This window comes from Ostrinia furnacalis, unplaced genomic scaffold (assembly GCF_004193835.3).
Source record: "Ostrinia furnacalis isolate ACB-3 unplaced genomic scaffold, ASM419383v2 OfSCF7238, whole genome shotgun sequence".
Taxonomy (NCBI): domain Eukaryota; kingdom Metazoa; phylum Arthropoda; class Insecta; order Lepidoptera; family Crambidae; genus Ostrinia; species Ostrinia furnacalis.
The window spans coordinates 109,012-129,020 of NW_021137477.1; the positions used below are offsets into that span (position 1 = coordinate 109,012).

At 39.0% G+C, this 20,009-nt stretch overlaps 1 protein-coding gene across 3 annotated transcripts; it reads right to left on the bottom strand.

Annotated features, from left to right (window-relative positions):
• Window positions 1-952: 952 nt before the first annotated feature.
• On the bottom strand, window positions 953-19,307 carry AP-2mu (adaptor protein complex 2, mu subunit). Of its 3 annotated transcripts, XM_028319513.1 has the most exons (13): window positions 19,162-19,307; window positions 17,548-17,733; window positions 16,025-16,187; window positions 15,595-15,710; window positions 12,731-12,833; window positions 12,110-12,232; window positions 11,443-11,495; window positions 10,444-10,550; window positions 8,033-8,168; window positions 7,011-7,108; window positions 5,230-5,368; window positions 4,432-4,554; window positions 953-3,198 (listed from the first exon to the last, which is right to left on the bottom strand). In XM_028319513.1, the coding sequence occupies exons 2-12, from the start codon at window positions 17,722-17,724 to the stop codon at window positions 4,447-4,449; spliced, it is 1,323 nt and encodes a 440-aa protein (XP_028175314.1). In that variant the 5' UTR covers window positions 17,725-17,733; window positions 19,162-19,307; the 3' UTR covers window positions 953-3,198; window positions 4,432-4,446. The 3 variants fall into 3 exon arrangements, with proteins under 3 accessions (XP_028175314.1, XP_028175313.1, XP_028175315.1); XM_028319512.1 differs by lacking the exon at window positions 10,444-10,550 and having other exon boundaries at window positions 11,336-11,495; XM_028319514.1 differs by lacking the exons at window positions 953-3,198; window positions 4,432-4,554; window positions 5,230-5,368; window positions 10,444-10,550 and adding an exon at window positions 5,419-5,467 and having other exon boundaries at window positions 11,336-11,495.
• Between the last annotated feature and the right edge of the window lie 702 nt (window positions 19,308-20,009).

Consider the following 20,009-nt stretch of genomic DNA (forward strand, 5'->3'; position numbering starts at 1 on the left):
CAGTCTAGATTTGTTTTGCGGAGCGCCCGATCTCGTTTTGTTTCTTCGTTACTCTAATGGGATTGGCTCGAGATGTTCCCAGTCGTTTTAGAGTTAATCTACTTGCGTTGCTTTTCTTCTAGGTATCTTCGAGCCAGTTTATATGGATTTGATAGTAGGTAAGAGGAATTTTTATTTGTATTTGCAAAGTTCAATTTCATTTTTTCGCTATTATAAGATGATTGCTGACTGATTCAATACATAATCTCCAATAAGTACCTAAGTAGTCCACTGAGCGAGTAATCACTAGTAAGTCTGCGATTTAGTAAGAAAAGAATAAATATGTAACGCCTATTTATACCAAGTAATTGTAGGAAAGTAATGTTATTCAAAATATAGTTTTGGTTCCTATATCCCCAGACATTAGTGACATTTTTATACCTCTTGTTGACTGCACTGTACATACTGAAACACTGCTATTCCGTGCGCTTTCGTTACAATAATATACAGAGTGTACAGTTTGCACGTCACACTGACACCTAATAAGACTACCTACTGGCATTGAACAAGGTGTCCATAGAAAAGTTTTTTTATAGACTAATTTTAATAGACTTAAGACTATGTTCGATACGTCTTAAGCACATATTATGTACCTCCTGTGTCAATGTGAAATATCTGATAGTTTAGTTAAGGACTGGCCGTTAAAAGAATCGCTTTTGGAGCTAGAATTGTTCCGTTCGACTAATAAATTGAACCTGAGACTACTTAGTTGCACTAAAACTCTACATCATTAGATACATCTCGGCATCTCCCCACCAGAATAATTGTTTTCATTCTTTCTATGTCCATCAAAATCTCTACTAAATTCCTAGAACCGAATTTACCTTTGGCGATAAACGGTAGTCTATGTCCTACCCCTAAATCTCATTCATCCCCTATACTAAATTTAGGATAAATAAATAAAAGAGGCGTATATTTTTTATCATTTATTGTACATTATTCTTTTTGTAACACGATACAATATAAGCATTTCTATAACAGCATGCACTTACAATATACACCCCGACAGACGGGCCCATACATAATGTTACAAACGTTTGAACCGATGTATTGAAGATGACAGATATCCCGATATTGCAAGAAAGGAAACTGTATCAAGCATTATTTACTATACTATATAGCTAATATTATATTACTCCATGTTACGATAGTGATATATTCAAATTAAATAATGTATACTTGCCATACTTACATACATATAGGGTGTAGGACAGGTTGACAAAAACTTATGAGTGAAATCATGAAACTTTTGAACTTGCTATGATAACTTTATTAGTCGTCGTTCTAGGAATTAAGATACGCTTTTTGTTTAAAAATAATCACGATTTAAACTCATTTTTGGTTTTTGTCGACTGTCTGTTACACCCTGTATAAAGGGGAGGTCTAATCCTAAGGAATGGTAAGGTGTTTGACCTTATTAATTGGTCATGATTTGGACATAGGACGCACATTTTTAGACTACGTGTGTAGGTCGTAAAATAAATTGAGTAGTTAAAGTAACTACAGAGGTAGTAGGGCGTTAGTTATGGTTCAATGACGACAATTTGTGTAGTGACAGCAAACCTAATATCGAATTTGTTAATTTTATTCAACATATAAAGTCTACGCTTCCTAATATACAATTAATACTTTTTGGTCTGCCGTTCAAATATTTCATAAGTTGTTGTAAGTAAATAAGAAAATCTGCGCACTCCATTGTCATATTATTTAGTTATTTACCATATTAGGGCGACTACACAAGAACGATCGTTTCTAAACATTACATCTAGCGCATACGTGTAATTTCATTGTATAAAATAAATAGTTTTAGTTGATCAACAACTTCATAAAAGTAAGCTGCCGTTTGTTTAGAAAAAACAATTGAGCATTACTACATTTAAATGATTTTTTGATAAAAAAGTCAATAAAAATCGCAAGTATGCGCCGTCCTTTACTAACATTCAAATATCTTTGTCCAAATAAATAATTTCGAAAACGAATTGCGCTATGAAACAAACTTTTCTACCGATTTGCGTTTTGTGCCTAAAACCAACATCAAAACCGTAATAGTACATTAAAATAATGAGATTCGATGTGGCATTAATGTATTACAATACAAGTATGTGACACCACAACTAAAGCCCGTATTCACAAACATTACTATGAGGTCTCACAGTGCACGTGGACGCACAGAGTCACACACGAACCAATCACAGAGCTCTATTCAACGCTGTGAATTCGATTTGCTGCTTCACTTAAGCAAGCATCGTTTGTGAATACGAATGTGAAGCACCTAGTACTTGACTTTGATCACGTGATATTTGGTCCGAACTCCACAGTTGATGCGACGAAAGTCATAAACTATCCATAGACTATGACGTCATTCACTCCTTGGTCTAACAAAATCCACTTTGTGGAATATGTTTTAAGTTTTTACAAATATTTGATAGTTATTTTTTTTATGGGAATGTATTTTTAATACAAAGGATGTCGCTACCAAGTCATCACAAAATGACCAACTTTCCCAATGAATTTGAAACTTAATACCTTTAGAATAAGGTCCAAAATCAATACAGAAAGTTTGGCATTTCTTTGTTCGGTTGGTGACCAGCATTCCATAATGCGCAGCTCCAGTCTGCGTCTAAGAGTAAACGGACTTTTTATAACAATTAAAATTGCGAAGAAACCTTCGAATGGATATTTTGTATTCAAAATCAAACACTAAGCACCTGCTAAGTGTAAACTGTACCTTACGCTATACAAATATGAAACACGAATAAAAAATAAAAACTATAATACGTATGACGCCTTGACATAACACAATTTATGTAAAATACCTTAAAATATTTCGACAAATCGAATCGGCTTTCCAATATCATAATAAAAAAATCTAAACAACTACTTAGAAAAAACATTTGAGGCCATTCGGACCAGGAATTTGACGTTTGATACAAATTAGAAAAAGCAGATTGATTTGTCGAGTTACCTTCTACTGATATCCATAGAGTAGCAGAAAAATAAAAATCACATTTAAAAATAGAAAAATAAAATCTTTTAAAAGGAATCTCATGTATCGAAGTTGATCAGAATTACTTGAAATTATATACAAAACTATAGTATTATGTAACATGCCATTACTGCTGAATCCCGCTCGCCACGTGTCCTTTCGCTGGCAGAATCCTGCGCACATAAAAAACATCTATTACTTTTTGCTTAGTCACTCATCTTTTTCAGACAGATGAGAGACACGTTTGTTGCAAAATGGTACCGGTTAAAGCCCGGTCTGTGAGCACGTAGAATTTTGTCCAATGACCCCAATTTACCCATCCTTATCGCTCGCGCGTAATATTGCTGTCGCGACTGTGCGACGGGCGCCCGTAGTAAGTGTGCGAGCGCGACAGCAACATAATTACGCGCGAGCGATGAGGATAGCTTGGGGTCATTGGACAAAATTCTACGTGCTCGCAGACCAGACTATAGATGTGTGAAATGATGCAATGAAGTTATAATGGAAGAGGCAATAGCCCAAAGATGTCGAATGTCGGACTGCCGATTCGAATTTTGAGAAACTCTGGTTATAGAACTCGGTGACGGGTATAGACCCGTCACCACTAGACTATTGGGGTGAAACCATTCCAAACACAAGCATACAATCCGGTTGAATTAACTGCGCACCACGCAACCGTGACGTCACATCGACGCTCTGGTACAGACGGGGCGAACGCGGGAAGGTGTGCGAGTAAAGTGGAAGAGTCGCATTCTAGCGAGTTGCGCAGTTAGCTCGATCTGGTTGCTATTTAGCTTACTTATAGGGGTTATGTGCGTATTAGCACAGAATAATAATAAGTACTACGTACAGAAGTTTTACTTCGCGAAGGTATTTTAAAAAATGTATGCTCAATGTCATTAACAATATGGTGTAATTTAGCTTGTCTCAAGAGTCAAGCAAGTTTGTCAGAAGTTTTGTTGACAAACGTCAGTGATCGGTACTGCGCCGAAGCTATAGGGCTGACTTCGGTAAAATGATGTGACGTGAGGTGCCAATCTGCAGAAAATGGCGGAGGAAATACATGATTTAGCATGAATTATCGTGAATAATTATTAACTACTTATTTACCTCTCAGTGTCTTGAGGCAACTTAAAAAAGTACATTCTGTGTTTTTATTATTATTTAGGCAGTTAAATACTGCACAGTATTTAGTACACCATTTTCTTTATCTTCTTCCATCATACACAAGAATACGCGTGCGTGAGTCAATGTTCGCTCGTATGTGAGGCCTTGTCGAATAGTACTCTTGTAGGGGGCAATCGTGCGTGTTTTGTTTTCGATGTAAACTCGCGGAGATGAACAGGCCTGGTATTAGTGAATTGCTTATCACCAATTACTGGTTACTTTTAAAGATATTTACTCACGTTAGCCGGTAGTCCTTAGCATCTGGTCTCGTAGAGCCCGGAGCGGCCGATGTAGCGCACCCATTTGATGACGTCGTGGTCGGAGTAGTTCAGCTTGGGCTCGAACACCTTCAGGTATCGAACCTGCAAACCAACGACACCTTAGGTAAATATTGCAGAACGAAGATCAAATATCGAGCATAGGTTTAGACTTATAATTGAATTTCAATACTAAGAGTTAGACCAAACATTATAACTAACTATTAGTGACAGACCTTTTTAAATACATATTGTTGGAAATAGAGATTCCTTACTCAAATTATTACGTTGCTACTTCGAAGTGGTGGTAGGGCAATGTACAATGTACATAACATTGTACATTAAGGACGAGTATGAGTACTCTGAAAAGCTCCTGAGTAAATTAAGTCCTCTGCTGCCTCTCCCTCCCTCATAAATTAGATAAGATAGTCCTTAGTCCCTGTGATTCTTCCCGTGGATATTTGTGGAGGCGACTAATTAGACTTCCACAATGAAGGCCAAATTCATTTGTCTATGGTAAATTAGAGCAGCGTGTTTTTTCAGTGGAGACTAAATGACCTGACGATGACATAATATTTATATGAAAGTACGAGACTATTCTCACCTCTCGTTCCCACCACTGCAACTCCTGTGTAGCCAGGATCTACAACTTGACCGCCAATAAAAACCGAACCAGTGAAGGTCAAGTTTGTCCCGGGGGAAAGTTAAACTGTCATTGGACCCGCAACAAAAATCAAAAGAACATAGGAGAATTTAATCAGAAGATATGAGAGTAGTGACCTTGAACCCTGAAGGTGCGAAAGGAACCTCGAAGCCCATGGAGATGGGCGGGCGCGTCCACTTCTTCTTGGTGTCCGTTTCCAGAAGCTCGATCTCTGCCGATAGTTGCGTCTCTTTCATCCCCGCCATGCGCTTGATCCTGGGAACACAGTTTGAACCTTGTGGTAAGGGTGTAAAGTCTAAAATTTATTTGAGCACAGCTAGCTAAGGTTCTTTCATGCCCGCCATGCGCTTGATCCTGGGAAAACACGATATTGAACCTTGAGGTAAGGGTGTAAAGTCTAAAATCTTTTGGGAAACAAATGCGTCTCCGTCATGCAAGCCAAGTACTTGATACTGGGAACACACGATTTTTAACTTTGTTATAAAGGTCCAAACTTGTCAAAGGGCTTCTTAAAATTAAACGTTTTGAGCAAGACGTCGTACGTTTGCAAGAACCGACCACTAAGGCCCAGAACAGACGGTGAAACGCAACTGCAACGAAACTGCAACTGCTAGTTACTTTTGAGTTGCATCTAAGTTTCTGCCATAGCGTCCGTTGAGAGACCACACATGACGCGACCAGTTTGAAAGTTTCAGTTTCATTCATCAGAATCATCAGAAAGTTGCAGTTTCGTTGCAGTTGCGTTTCACCGTCTGTTCTGGGCCTTACTGTGTTTGTTGCAAGTTGCTTGTAAAGCAATTTTATAAAATTTTCCGTGTGCGATTCTGTAATGAAGAACTAACGTCCGACTCCAAATGTCTTATTTAAAAGAGCCCTTAATCTGTTCTTACTATCGACTTTAATACAATTCAAGATGACAAAAATGCTTAGAAAGATCAGTTTCACGAAGTAAAAGAACCTTGCTTTTATTAGTTCTCTGTTAGCAAATAATTCTATCCGAAACTTAAACTAAAAGTTGTATTTTATCTGTCACAAAGTTCCTAAGAGGCTATCAAGGATTTCCTCAGTAAGTTGTGAAACAGCTCGTAAGACAAACACAAACAGGACACTTTGGTCGCAGAAATCTTTTTGGCCAATATCAAGTGCGCAGATTTTACACGTAAAAAAGATCGAAGTTTAACAGTGGTCTTAAATTACTATAATTAATGCCGTAACGTTATTATTTGGACACCAAAAAGCCATGAACTAGTCGTAGTTATCACTAATAAAAATTAAGAAGTGAACTTGAAAAAATTAAATACCATCACAATGCACTTTAGTTCGGATGACACGTGAAAACAATTGACAATATTGGCGGACTATGCTGGCAGCCGACCAACTCCCACCAGTGTTTTTAGCTAGTTATGTGTTGTTGTAAGTATAGTAGGAGGTAATAAAGATCGTGTAGTAGAAATGGCTATTGAATCACAGATTGTAACTTTACAATATCTCACCACACTGGGCTACGAGTTTGCGTAAAAACGCAAACAAGCTGATGGGAAAAACAATATAACTTGAAAAAGTTAAATTTATATATTCATAACATTTTATTTTTCTGTGATGAAGAGACAAACCTCTAAGCTAAATCAGTGTTATTGCATTATTTTAGTTTTAATGAACGATAAGGTTACTTTCTTTAAATGACTTCGACATGTATTAACAGCTGACTCTTTATGTCATGTACCTGCACAGCATTGCCCTGTATGCCCTGTATGTATAAATAAAAATAACTTCAATCAACGTATTATATTCAAGCTTTAACGGCTGGTTACTCTTTATATTATGGACCTACACAACATTGCCCTGTACGGCATTGCCCTAAATGACCTGTACATACAAATACAAAATTAGTACTCACTTCCACACGATGGCGTTTTCAGAGGCCTTGTACTTGGCCTTGCCCTTGAGGCAGATGAGCTGCACGCCACTGGTGTTTAGTGGCGTCGGGATTTTCACCTACACACAGAACAACAGGTTATAAATATGGTCATTTGTTCCAAAACATTTCAACATTTACCATATAAACAAATAGGTAAATCTTTGTTAAATCTGTGATACGAACAAGTCTTCCCAAGCACTATAGTGGCTACATTTGACTAATACAACCCAAAGGCATGAATACAGGGTGTCAGGTAAATGGGTATATGAACCAACACTAGCCCATGTTAACATATTTTATTCATACTAAATATTCATACAAAATAAAATTTATAATTAAAATAATTAAAATGATGATATCAATTTTCTGACTTCACCATACCATTTATATCATGCACATGTTAACATGGGCTAGTGTTGTTGGTTCATATACCCATTTACCTAACACCCTGTATAATTTTGTGAAAAGTTTGTATTCAGCAAAATGAAAGACTTAACGTTAGTATAAGTAAAGGATGCACAAAGTACAAACTGTACATGTACGGCCTACCCGCCAGCGACCTAATAAAAATAGCGAAGTTGTAACAACCTGAGGGTTTGAGTTTACATCAAACGTCGTACTAGTGAGCGCGTAAAAAAATTACCTCAAAATTACTTTCAAGAACTAAAATCAATATTTATTAAACGCGCTCACTAGTGACGACGTTTATTGTAAACTCACACTAAGCCCTCTGATGAGATAGCAGATATCACGCTCCAAAGAATCTGGAAAATAGACTCAACGGGACTAAGCAGTGAACTCTAAAGACAAGGGCTGCCACAATAGATCAAACCTGGTCGAAATGGCGCAAATGAAGGCCCAAAACCAATAATAATAATAAAGCCCTCTGAACCTTTATTCAGTTGTTTTTATTTTCTACGGCCCGCTTTTAGCTCACTATCTGCCCGAATAACCCCTGGTCCCAGTAAGTGTGTGCATCCCTGGTGTAAGTAAAGGCTGACCTCGATCTTCTGTCCCAGCAGCGAAGGCTTGAAGTTGCTCTTGAGCACCACCTTGACCTCCATCTTGGTGCGGCCTACCTCGCGCACCAGAGGAATCACGCGGAACGGCAGCGAGATGTCCTTCGTCGTGCGGTACCTGCGCAAACAAAACATAAAACAGCTGTTTTTCTTACTATTCAACCAATGAGGGCTATCGTTTTTATACTTAACAGTTGGCACCCCTGGCGATTGACAGGACCTTACTCTACAGTGGCGCCATCTTGATGAGTGCAAATAAGATAGTCCTCCTACCACTTTCGCGCTCACCAGTTGGTGCCACTGTCTTCGCTACTAGCAAGTGACAGGACCTTACTCTACAGTGGCGCTAACTGGTGAGCGCTAAAACGATAGCCCTCATTATTACAGTACCCGGCATTAAATATTGCACATCGACCTTTGGAAAGAGAATCGGATAATTTCGGCTTGTAGAGCGTTATCTCTGTCGCACACTACCTATACGATGACAAAACGTCATTGACAAAACAATTATTCAATGAAAATATTGTCCGAACCCTTAGTATTTCTCTTCGACAAATACTTTAACACATTGTGAACCACTTTTCTTTCACAACTATAAAAAGTTTTTAGCAATTTAATTTACAAAATCAATTGCACACATTTAAATTCAAATTCAAAATAAAGTTGGTTTACACTTTGACAAAACGTCATTGTCAGTCGTTGTTCAAGTGCGACAGTGATAACGCTCTACGAAACCGAAATTAGCCGATTGTCTCTTTCTAAAGGTCGATGTGCAATATTTATCGCCGGGTATTGTACCAACTCTTGTTCCCACCGCTGCAACTCCTGTATAACCGGAATGTACAGCTTGACCGCTAATAAAAACCCAACCAATGAAGGCCAAGTTTATCCCGGGGAAAGTTAAACTGTCATTGGACCCACAGTGAAATTAATCAGAAGTGCGAAGTAGGTTCGACTTCCCTTTAGTGCAAAGCGGATGACAGGACAGGTGACAAAACAAAGGTTTAACAACCTTTATGAAAAGATACACACCACGAATATAAGCAATACCATTGATGACTGACCTCATGAGCTCAAGCTCAATACAACCTGATCGAACTAACGGCACACCTCGCTAGAATGCGACTCTCCCTCCCATTAGCACAGAATAAGTAATAGTACAGGTACAGAAGGATTACTCCGCAAGACGATTTAAATAAATGCGAGTCTTGCTACGACGTGATACAGTGGAATTCAGCTCGCAAAGCACTACGTACCTACAATTTTATTCACCTACAAGTTTTGTCTCTTTCTATCGCGTGCCTCTGAACTCTTCTTACGCTGTTAGGGTTGCTGTCTAGTGAAAAAATAATTAATCTACTTATTTGTAATGAGGTACGTATGTAGGTAAGTATGCATTCATTATGGAAAACATTGGGAGAGGCCTTTGTCCAGCAGTGGACGTCATTTGGTTGAAACGAACGAACGCATTCTGAGCAGTAGTCATAGTAGGTTAGGTTCCTATACTATCCTATATAAGAATTATTGATTACCTACATGGCCAACATACCTTTCAGCATCTTTGGGAAGCGAAAAAAAAAGATAAATCCGGTAGATTTCTTTTCGAATTTAAACACCCGAACGCCGCACAATATTTCTTTCTCTTTATGTCCATTTTTAAATAATACTTCGATCATAGAATTATAATCATACTACAACGCACGCCAGCGTCCTGACGGGCGCGCGCGTGACACTCGACTGATATAATACCCGCCGGCGGGGCGCTTCGCTGTAGGTAATTATCGGATGTACCGCGCGGAGTGAGCCAGGCCTGCCATTAGTCCCACTTACCAGCACGCCTCCTTGCATTCGCCCTGTCTGTACCAGAGCGTCGATGTGATGTCACGACTATCAGGTGCGCAGTTAACTCGACCTAGTTGTAAGAGGCGTTTTGTTCCACTGACCCCATGAGCTCAAACTCCCCGTCGGGCGGGATCAAAGAGATGAAATGCTCCGTCTCGAACTTGCTGAGCTTGACAGAGCTCAAACTCGACATGAGGCTTTTTGTTCCACTGGTCTCATGAGCTCAAACTTGACACGAGGCGTTTTGTTCCACTGACCTCATGAGCTCAAACTCGACATGAGGCGTTTTGTTCCACTGGTCTCATGAGCTCAAACTTGACACGAGGCGTTTTGTTCCACTCACCTCATGAGCTCAAACTCGAAGCGTTTTGTTCCACTGATCTCATGTGCTTACTGGACACGAGGCGTTTTGTTCCACTGACCTCATGAGCTCAAACTCGACATGAGGCGTTTTGTTCCACTGACCTCATGAGCTCAAACTCGACATGAGGCGTTTTGTTCCACTGACCTCATGAGCTCGAACTCGACACGAGGCGTTTTGTTCCACTGACCTCATGAGCTCGAACTCCCCGTCGAGCGGTATGAAAGAGATGGAGTGCTCCGTCTCGAACTTGCTGAGCTTGACGCACTGGTGGAACTGGCAGTCGTCGATCACCACCACGGGCTGATCCTGGCTGCCCAGGAGTTGCAGCGGTGGGAACGAGAGGGAATAGTCCCGTGACTGACCTTATGAGCTCAAACTCGACATGAGGCGTTTTGTTCCACTGACCTCATGAGCTCAAACTCGACATGAGGCGTTTTGTTCCACTGACCTCATGAGCTCAAACTCGACATGAGGCGTTTTGTTCCACTGGCCTCATGAGCTCACTGGACACGAGGCGTTTTGTTCCACTGACCTCATGAGATCGATCTCGACACGAGGCGTTTTGTTCCACTCACCTCATGAGCTCAAACTCGAGGCGTTTTGTTCCACTGATCTCATGTGCTCACTGGACACGAGGCGTTTTGTTCCACTGACCTCATGAGCTCGAATTCGACACGAGGCGTTTTGTTCCACTGACCTCATGAGCTCAAACTCGACACGAGGCGTTTTGTTCGACTGACCTCATGAGCTCAAACTCGACATGAGGTGTTTTGTTCCACTGACCTTATGAGCTCAAACTCGACATGAGGCGTTTTGTTCCACTGACCTCATGAGCTCAAACTCGACATGAGGTGTTTTGTTCCACTGACCTCGAGAGATTAAACTCGACATGAGGCGTTTTGTTCCACTGGCCTCATGAGCTCGAACTCGACATGGAGCGTTTTGTTCCACTGACCTCATGAGCTCGAACTCGAGGCGTTTTGTTCCACTGACCTTATGAGCTCAAACTCGACATGAGGCGTTTTGTTCCATTGACCTCATGAGCTCAAACTCGACTTGAGGCGTTTTGTTCCACTGACCTCATGAGCTCGAACTCCCCGTCGGGCGGGATGAAAGAGATGGAGTGCTCCGTCTCGAACTTGCTGAGCTTGACGCACTGGTGGAACTGGCAGTCGTCGATCACCACCACGGGCTTGCCTGAGCGCGCCGGGTCGCTGTCCGTATTGCCAGAGATGCCACCTGGAACAATGATACAGGGTGAAAGATTAGTAATACGAGTAGAGCAGTTAGCATCAGCAATCAATGATTATTAAACAAATTCTAATATAACAGAATAATTATACTTCGGGCAGATAAAATTGTTCGCAAAGGTATTTTAAAAATGTCATCAATATAGTAAAAAATATGGTGCAATTTAGCTTGCCTCAGAGTCCGGCACGGCTTCGTTTACATATTAGAGAAATCCACTGCAAGCTAATTTCACTCTTTATTACTCGACAAAACTATTCAAATTACACTAATGAGGGTTTTCGCGTATGAAAGATCCGCTAGATGGCGGGACGTGGATGTGTGGTCTGACTGCTGCGTGATTGGTGGATTTTGACATATCTGTCAATGTCATGTCAAAAATAACCAATCATGCAGCATTTGGACCTCGCGTCTACGTATTGCTATCTGGCGGATTTTTCATACGCGAACACCCTCATTGTCCATGCCGACGTGGCCGCCTCGCGTGTTTTGTTTTCGATGCCTACTCGGGGAGATGAACAGGTCTGGTAATATAGCCCTATTTTACACTCAAATAGGAGTAACCTCATTTTGAACGTTACTGCCTTGTATTAAGGTCTACTCACCGTTGCCCTTCCCCTTGGCCTCCATGACGATCTTGTCGTTGATCCCGAACTTGCACTCAGGCATGCCCGACAAGTAAGACTTCATTACAACCTTGCCTGCCACGTGTGCTGACAGCACTTGACCTGCAGAGTATAATGTAACTTAAGTTAAAGGTGATAAGGTTGAGGATGGGTTGCACAAATGATAAAATAATAGGTTCCTTATCTATAATGATAGTGCATTGGATTTTTTTTAACAAGTGAACATGTCACTTTATTCATACCACTCTAATCTTAATGATACTGAAGTATCTGGAACCAAAATTAATGGTTAAAAATATTTCGTGGGAAAATGCATTCTTCAAAATCACTCAGTCTCATTTTCTACATTCATTTCCACGTTCGTGGGAAGACTGTCGGGGAAGATGGAAAATATCTCTCTAAAATTCAATTCATGATATTTATGGGCCCAAAAGATAAGGAGACATATAAAGTGCCCCATAAGGGCTACCTTTTTTTCTATTTACTATATTTTGACGTTCATAAGACCTGTGGTCTAAATTGAATAAATATTATTTATTTTGATTTTTTTGATTTTGATTTTAATGTACAAATTCTTTAATACACAATTAACCACCATACCTTGCGGCGACATGAGCAGATTGACGTATTCAAGAACGTCTAGGAACAGTTCGTTGCGCCGGTACTTGATGCCTTCGCGTCGCCAGCCGATCTGACCAGTCACCTGCAATGGGAAATACATCAGACTGTTTTTACCCGACTACGGCAAAGCAAAAGGAGGGTTATGATTTTGACAGGCTATGTATGTATGGTATGTATGTATGTATGTATGTATGTATGTATGTATGTTCATCTGTTCCCTCGTAACTTCTAAACTACTTATCAGAATTCGACAAATGACATATTATTAGAAGCGTCTTAATTGTCCGCTGGTTATAGGCTATATGGGGTTTCACAAAATCTAATGTGGCGCCCTCTAGCAGACAAAACATACAGAGTAAAATAAAGTTAAGATAAATATGCCGTGTTTGGTATCATTTGAAAGCGCTTTACTTGTACATTTAGAATATATATATTACTAGCATTTGCTTGTGACTTTACCTGTATTCATGGGCTGATTGCATATAATTCACATCTTTTCGTTCATAACTTTTGTTAATTTTATGCGCCACAAATACACTTTAACACCAAAATAGTACAAATAATAAATAAAAAGTAAAAAAAACTAAAACCCAACTACGACAAAAAACGACGCTGAAAAAGTATAAAACAAGATTTTCAGAATACTGAACTGAACAAAGTTGCTAATGTAGTTGCATAGTAATTTTCATGTTTGGAAAGGCGTAGTCACACGTTATATATACCTACCTACCGTAGCACTTTGACAACGTGTGACTGCGGTTTTCCAAACATGAAAATTACTATGCAACTACATTAGCAACTTTGTTCAGTTCAGTATTCTGAAAATCTTGTTTTATACTTTTTCAGCGTCGTTTTTTGTCGTAGTTGGGTTTTAGTTTTTTTACTTTTTATACTTGCGATACTGGCTGAATATGTGTCCCTCAAGGACAACTGGCAAATGTGGAAACAAATATCGCCATTATGAAAGAAGAGCGGGACCTCTCTCTTTTGTCATTCAGTTATTGCTAACTTCTTTTCTTCTTTTTGCGGTTACCGCGAGCCAACTTATCTATCAACGTGCTATCAAACTGGAAGGCGTTCTACACTGCGTTTTCAGAAATGTGGTCTCCATTCATAAAGAAACAAATCTGATGACCACAGATTTCTACTATTTACATACTAAAAATCTGGTCAAATGTATACTGACAGAAAAACAAAAGGGTTTGCAAAACCAGTAAGATTCCCAAATGAAAATTTTCTAAAAAGGGGTAGAATATCATCAAATTGAACTAAATAATAATAATCTATATATACAGTGTGTCCGGGCATGTAGTGATCAAACTTTAAGGGCGTAATCTATGGACAATTTCATCGATGAAAATACTTCAAATTTGGGGCCTGACCCATTTCTCGAAAAATTACATCGATTTAAGTTTTTAATTTTTAGTTTACACCTCTTCTTTAAAAAATAAGTGAAAGCGTGTGTAGCTTAACATTAATAGGCAAATATTTTATATCATGCGATAGCCAATAAAATTATCTATTAGTTGAAGAAGAAACCAGACACAAGTTTCATACATTTTATGGGAGTAAGAATGGATTTAATTAGAAAAATACATTACTTTTTTCACTTCTTTTTCAGTTATTTTCCAACACAAGAAAAACCAGGTCGTTAAGGTATGTTTTATTTGCATTGTATTTTTAGTATTTGAGCTATTCTATAAAACAAATGTAAATTTATTAGTCTACGTCTATTAGTTTGGACGTAATTGTTGAACAAAGATACCCCTTTCCAGCGGTTTCCATAGCGCACGCGACATGCGAAAATGCACTGCCTGAAAGAATCACACAACCTATTCCGATTACTATGGAAACCGCTGGGAAGGGGTATCTTTGTTCAACAATTACGTCCAAACTAATAGACGTAGACTAATAAATTTACATTTGTTTTATAGAATAGCTCAAATACTAAAAATACAATGCAAATAAAACATACCTTAACGACCTGGTTTTTCTTGTGTTGGAAAATAACTGAAAAAGAAGTGAAAAAAGTAATGTATTTTTCTAATTAAATCCATTCTTACTCCCATAAAATGTATGAAACTTGTGTCTGGTTTCTTCTTCTACTAATAGATAATTTTATTGGCTATCGCATGATATAAAATATTTGCCTATTAATGTTAAGCTACCCACGCTTTCACTTGTTTTTTAAAGAAGAGGTGTAAACTAAAAATTAAAAACTTAAATCGATGTAATTTTTCGAGAAATGGGTCAGGCCCCAAATTTGAAGTATTTTCATCGATGAAATTGTCCATAGATTACGCCCTTAAAGTTTGATCACTACATGCCCGGACACACTGTATAAAAGAAAGTCGTGTTAGTTACTCCACTTATAACTCAAGAACGGCTGAACCGATTTAGCTGAAAATTGTCAGGGAGGTAGTTTAGAGCCAGGAGAAGGACATAGGATACTTTTTATCCCGTTCGAAATAAAAAAAAGTATTGCCATTAAGGCGGAACAAAGTTCGCCGGGTCAGCTAGTAATAAATAAATCTTTGGACAATTTCACACAGCGCCAGCTAGCCCCAAAGTAAGCAACTTAATGCTTGTGTTATGGGTGCTAGCTTAACGGATATACTACTTATATACTTTTTTTTTTAAATACATAAATATTATACATAGTCACACCCAGACCCGTCACAGAAATTAAAATTCATCATTTCAATTTCTGCCCGGCCGGGGATCGAACCCGGGACCTCTCGGCATAGTAGTCCGTTCTGAACCACTACACCAAACGGCCGACATAATAAATAATGAAACAGAAGAGAAGAAAATAAATTATGTGGAACTCTCTCATCACATACCTGTGAGGTGATCTGTGCCTGTTCTTCCTTGGAGGCAGACTTGATGCCCTGCTGAGTGATGAATGTCTTCAGGACTCCAGTGTCTGAGTTCTGAGGGTATCCAAAGTCCAGGATCTCTGCAAAACATTGATTTGTTTAAATACAGCATACAATAGTGATAATTACTTGGAAATTAATAATAGGCTGTTGAAGTTCCGTGTGACGTCACAAAGTGCTACATTTTTAACCACACCTCGAAGTCACGAGCTTCTTTTGAACTTTGGCTTTGTCTATTTCAATTTTCATTAGTTTGAAAAATTAAAAAATACGTTTCGAGTATTTTTTGATAAATTATCTGACGGCCTCATTCAAACTCTTGCTTTTTTACCTAGAAAACATACCTATTGTAAGTGGTATTATACAGAATATCATTTTTTAACATTTTTCTTACCATCAAGCAACTCGTAGATCAGAACGAAGTTGTTCTTGATGTTCTCTTCGGAGATTTTTCCGAAGTAGGACTGCATGACATCGATGATCTTCAGAAGGAACTCGAACACCATGGCAGCGTTCACATTCTGCTTGGTAACTGCAGCCAGCCAGATGTTGGCTCGCTGTGGACAAACATTGGTTCAGTTTTATTTAATACTAGCTTTCCACCCGCGTAGAATTTTGTCTATCACAGAAAAACTTTATCGCGCGCATCCCTGTTTCAAAAACCGGGATAAAAAACTATCCTATGTCCTTTCCCGGGACTCTCTATGCCAAATTTCAACAAAATTGGTTCAGTGGTTTAGGCTTGGAAGTAAGACAGACAGAGTTGCTTTCGCATAATATAATATTAGTATAGAAGTATAGATAGTATAGATATTAGTACATAATATAGATTATTTTCTTCTTGTTCTTCTTGTCTTAACAACAATAAACCTACATAATGTCAACCCAATAATCTGCTTCAAGAGTGGCGTTTACTATTTTTATATGCACTTTTCCCTGTTTGTGAGATAATAATGAATATCTATTTGTGAGAACCTGTTTAATGGTTTCTTAGTTTTTTTTTTTAGTGTTATTTTTTCATTTACCTAATCAAACAGGTATTTTAAATCTTAGTCTTCCTTATCGTACTAATATTATAAAGAGGAAAGATTTGTATTTTAATACCAAAAAAATCTAGCACTATTAGACCAATCAAAAAGTTCTTTAGAATGCTATATTACTTAGGAATTCGTTCATTCGTTTCAGCCAAATGACGTCCACTGCTGGACAAAGGATTTTCAAAAGAATTTCCATAACGACCGGTCCTGTGCCAGCTTCCAGGGGAAGTATCTCACGATCTTTGGTCTGTCCTCCGCTCCGGCCCGTAAACTCAAGAGTAACATAGGGTTATAGCCAAATATTTAGGGGAGGCCTATGTTCAGCAGTGGACGTCCTATGGCTGATGATGATGATGATAGCCAAACCTTTATGTGGAAGAGTGAAGTCCTAGCGATGTTGGTGACGGGCGACCGCACTTGCTGCCGCGCGTGGATGACGTCACAAGTATACATATTGGAGATGTTTGAAACATAATATTGACTTCCTTGCGTTGCAAAGACAGAGACAAATGACTAATAAGCATGGGTACACAGGGGGGGGGGGGGCAATGGGGTCAGGGGTAGGGGGGGCAGCTGCCCTGCTGGAAGTCGCTAAAGTCGAAGTTTGAAGGAACTAAGTCAAACTATCCTTCGTTCGTTGGTTTCAGCCGAAAGATGTCTGATTTTTTGCCAAGGAACCCTAACTGATTATACTTTTCCTAGCGGAACTCCCGTACTACTCCGCCCGCACGCCCTGCCTCTCCCTTGTGCGTAAACAAGTCGGTGCGAGCGAACAACGTCGGTCACGAAACGTGGGATGATATTTTTTACGGAACCCTTGCGCCCTTTCCACGGAACCCCAGGGTTCCGCGGACCACCTTTCGGGAACCGCTGATCTAACCTTTATGTGGAAGAATGAAGTCCTAGCGATGTTGGTGACCGGCGAGCGCACTTGCTGGCGCGCGTGGATGACGTTCACTCGGAAGGCGTCCACAGCATTCCGGCCGATGTCGTCGCGGTACACCCGCGAGATCAACACCTCGCCCTTGTGGTTGTACACGAATAGGCCCCCAATCATGATGGATGCCTGGACATAAATAATATAAATAATAAATAAACAAATATCCTTGGATATTTTACACTGCGCCTCTAGTCCCAAACTAAACAAAGCTTGAAATGTACTATGGGTACTCGACAACGGATATAAACATGCTTAAACGCTATTTTTGTAAAATACATGTTATACATAGAAAACACCCAGACCCGTCATAGAAATTAAAATTCATCATTTCAATTTCTGCCCGGCCGGGAATCTAACCCGGGACCTCTTGGCATAGTAGTCCGTTCTGAACCACTACACCAAACAGCAGACTTAATAAGCTTTAGGCTTATGTAAAACTCATTTTGCAACTATGCTGTCTGTAATTAACAAAGCTGTATGTGTTCCTATAAAAATAAAGAAATGAAAAAATAAATCAGGATAATCTTATCGTCCAAAGCTGCAGTGGTACGGTTAAAACTAAGACATGTAAATGCGCTATTTTAAGACAACTTTTCTAAAAAAATTATTCCCCGAAACAGTTTGTAATTTTCTGAAAAATGTTATTTACAGTAGCTTCTATGAATACTTAAGAATAACTTTCATTGAGTAGTTAAAAAGTGATAGGTACTACAGGTTTTTTTTCCTTAAAAAATGTAAGAAAGAGATTAATACATTCCTCTTATAGCTAATTTATGTCCCAGTATAATTTTACCCCTACCTAGGACACCGTTCAAAAAAAGTATGTCCATTGAAGTCTTGCAATCACTTGCAAACGTTAGTTGTGTCACTGAGCTCTGTCTGTATTATTTCAAAATTCTTACTTCTACAATTTAAAATTACAGAATAGAACCAGAAGTAAAAAATTTGGTAGTTTGGTATTTTCTAATTTGATTGTGGTAAACTGGGCCCAGTTTGATTCATTTGTTGGGATGATTACACCACTGAATATTTTCTAGGGGTTTATTGGGCCCTATGTGACGCTGCCTCAAATAAAGGGAAATTAAAAACAAGTCTTAGACTTGTTAAACCCCTAGAAAATATTCAGTGGTGTAATCGTCCCAACAACTGAATCAAACTGGGCCCAGTTTACCACAATCAAATTAGAAAAGACCAAACTACTAAATTTTTTTGGTCCAAGTTTAAGACAGGAACGAGACACTTAACACATTATGGCAAAAGTCTAACTCGATGATTAGTAGCTAAATATTATGCATTTCAATTTCATTACACAAAGTAGGTATGCAAAAAAGGGGTGTTACAATAAGATTAAAATAATACAAAAATTAACTCCATGGAACTACTACTGTCAACTTCTATATGATATTTAAATAATTGCTGCTTCAACTACAGATTGATGAAGTCCTACGAGGAAATAGATCATGAATCAATAGGACAGGACAGGATATGGCCAATATACCGTAGGCACTGTGAACGGGTAGAACAGAAAAATAATACCTTAATTTATCCACTCACCTATTGTCCTTTACGGTCAGTCATCAGGTACAAAACGGTTCTAAATAATATCCTGCATACAGAGTACGCTAATTATTTCCATTTTTCTATCGAAATAAAATGATACCGCCCCCGAAATGAAACGTCAATAGTGTTTCTGCTAGTGATGTTACGCGATTCGATAATTACGATAAGCCGTTGTCGATACTAGCATGGACGATCGAGATTCATGAATCGTGCGATATAAGGCCGCTTTCTGATTTGTCGGCGTGGCAACGGCACACACGACTATCTGCACGCTCGCCAATCGCGGTAAAGAAAGCTTACCGAATGTCTATATTTCAATGGAGCGTTCCTGGGCCCCGATTACGCTAAATATTTTCATCTTAAACGTGCCCGGCCCGGACGTCAGCTGTTTTGACAAATCCGTATCGCAAAATCGAAGAAGCGCGTCTGTATTGGAGACATTAAAAATTAGCGAAATCGGGGCACTGCCTGGGTGGTGTGGCGTGGCATGCTTGGCAGCGGCGCGGCACACTCAATCAGGAATTAATGCTCCATTGAAATATAGGCGCTCGGCAAGCTTCAGAGTACATTTCAGTAAGTTTTCGGTAACGTGTATGCCGTGCGTCAAGTCAGAAAACGGCCTTAGAAAAATTCCTCACATTTTAAATATAGTGATGACTTTTGCTTGATGCATGAATGATTATAAAATTTAATAAAAAACATAGGTACAGTAACTTTGCATTGAGAAAATCAAAAACAATATCACCTTTACATTTTATAATAACTCATAATCAGATATTTACATTCTTCAATAATGATAAATAGATATTTTCCATTTTTGATTTTATAGAAATTATTATCGA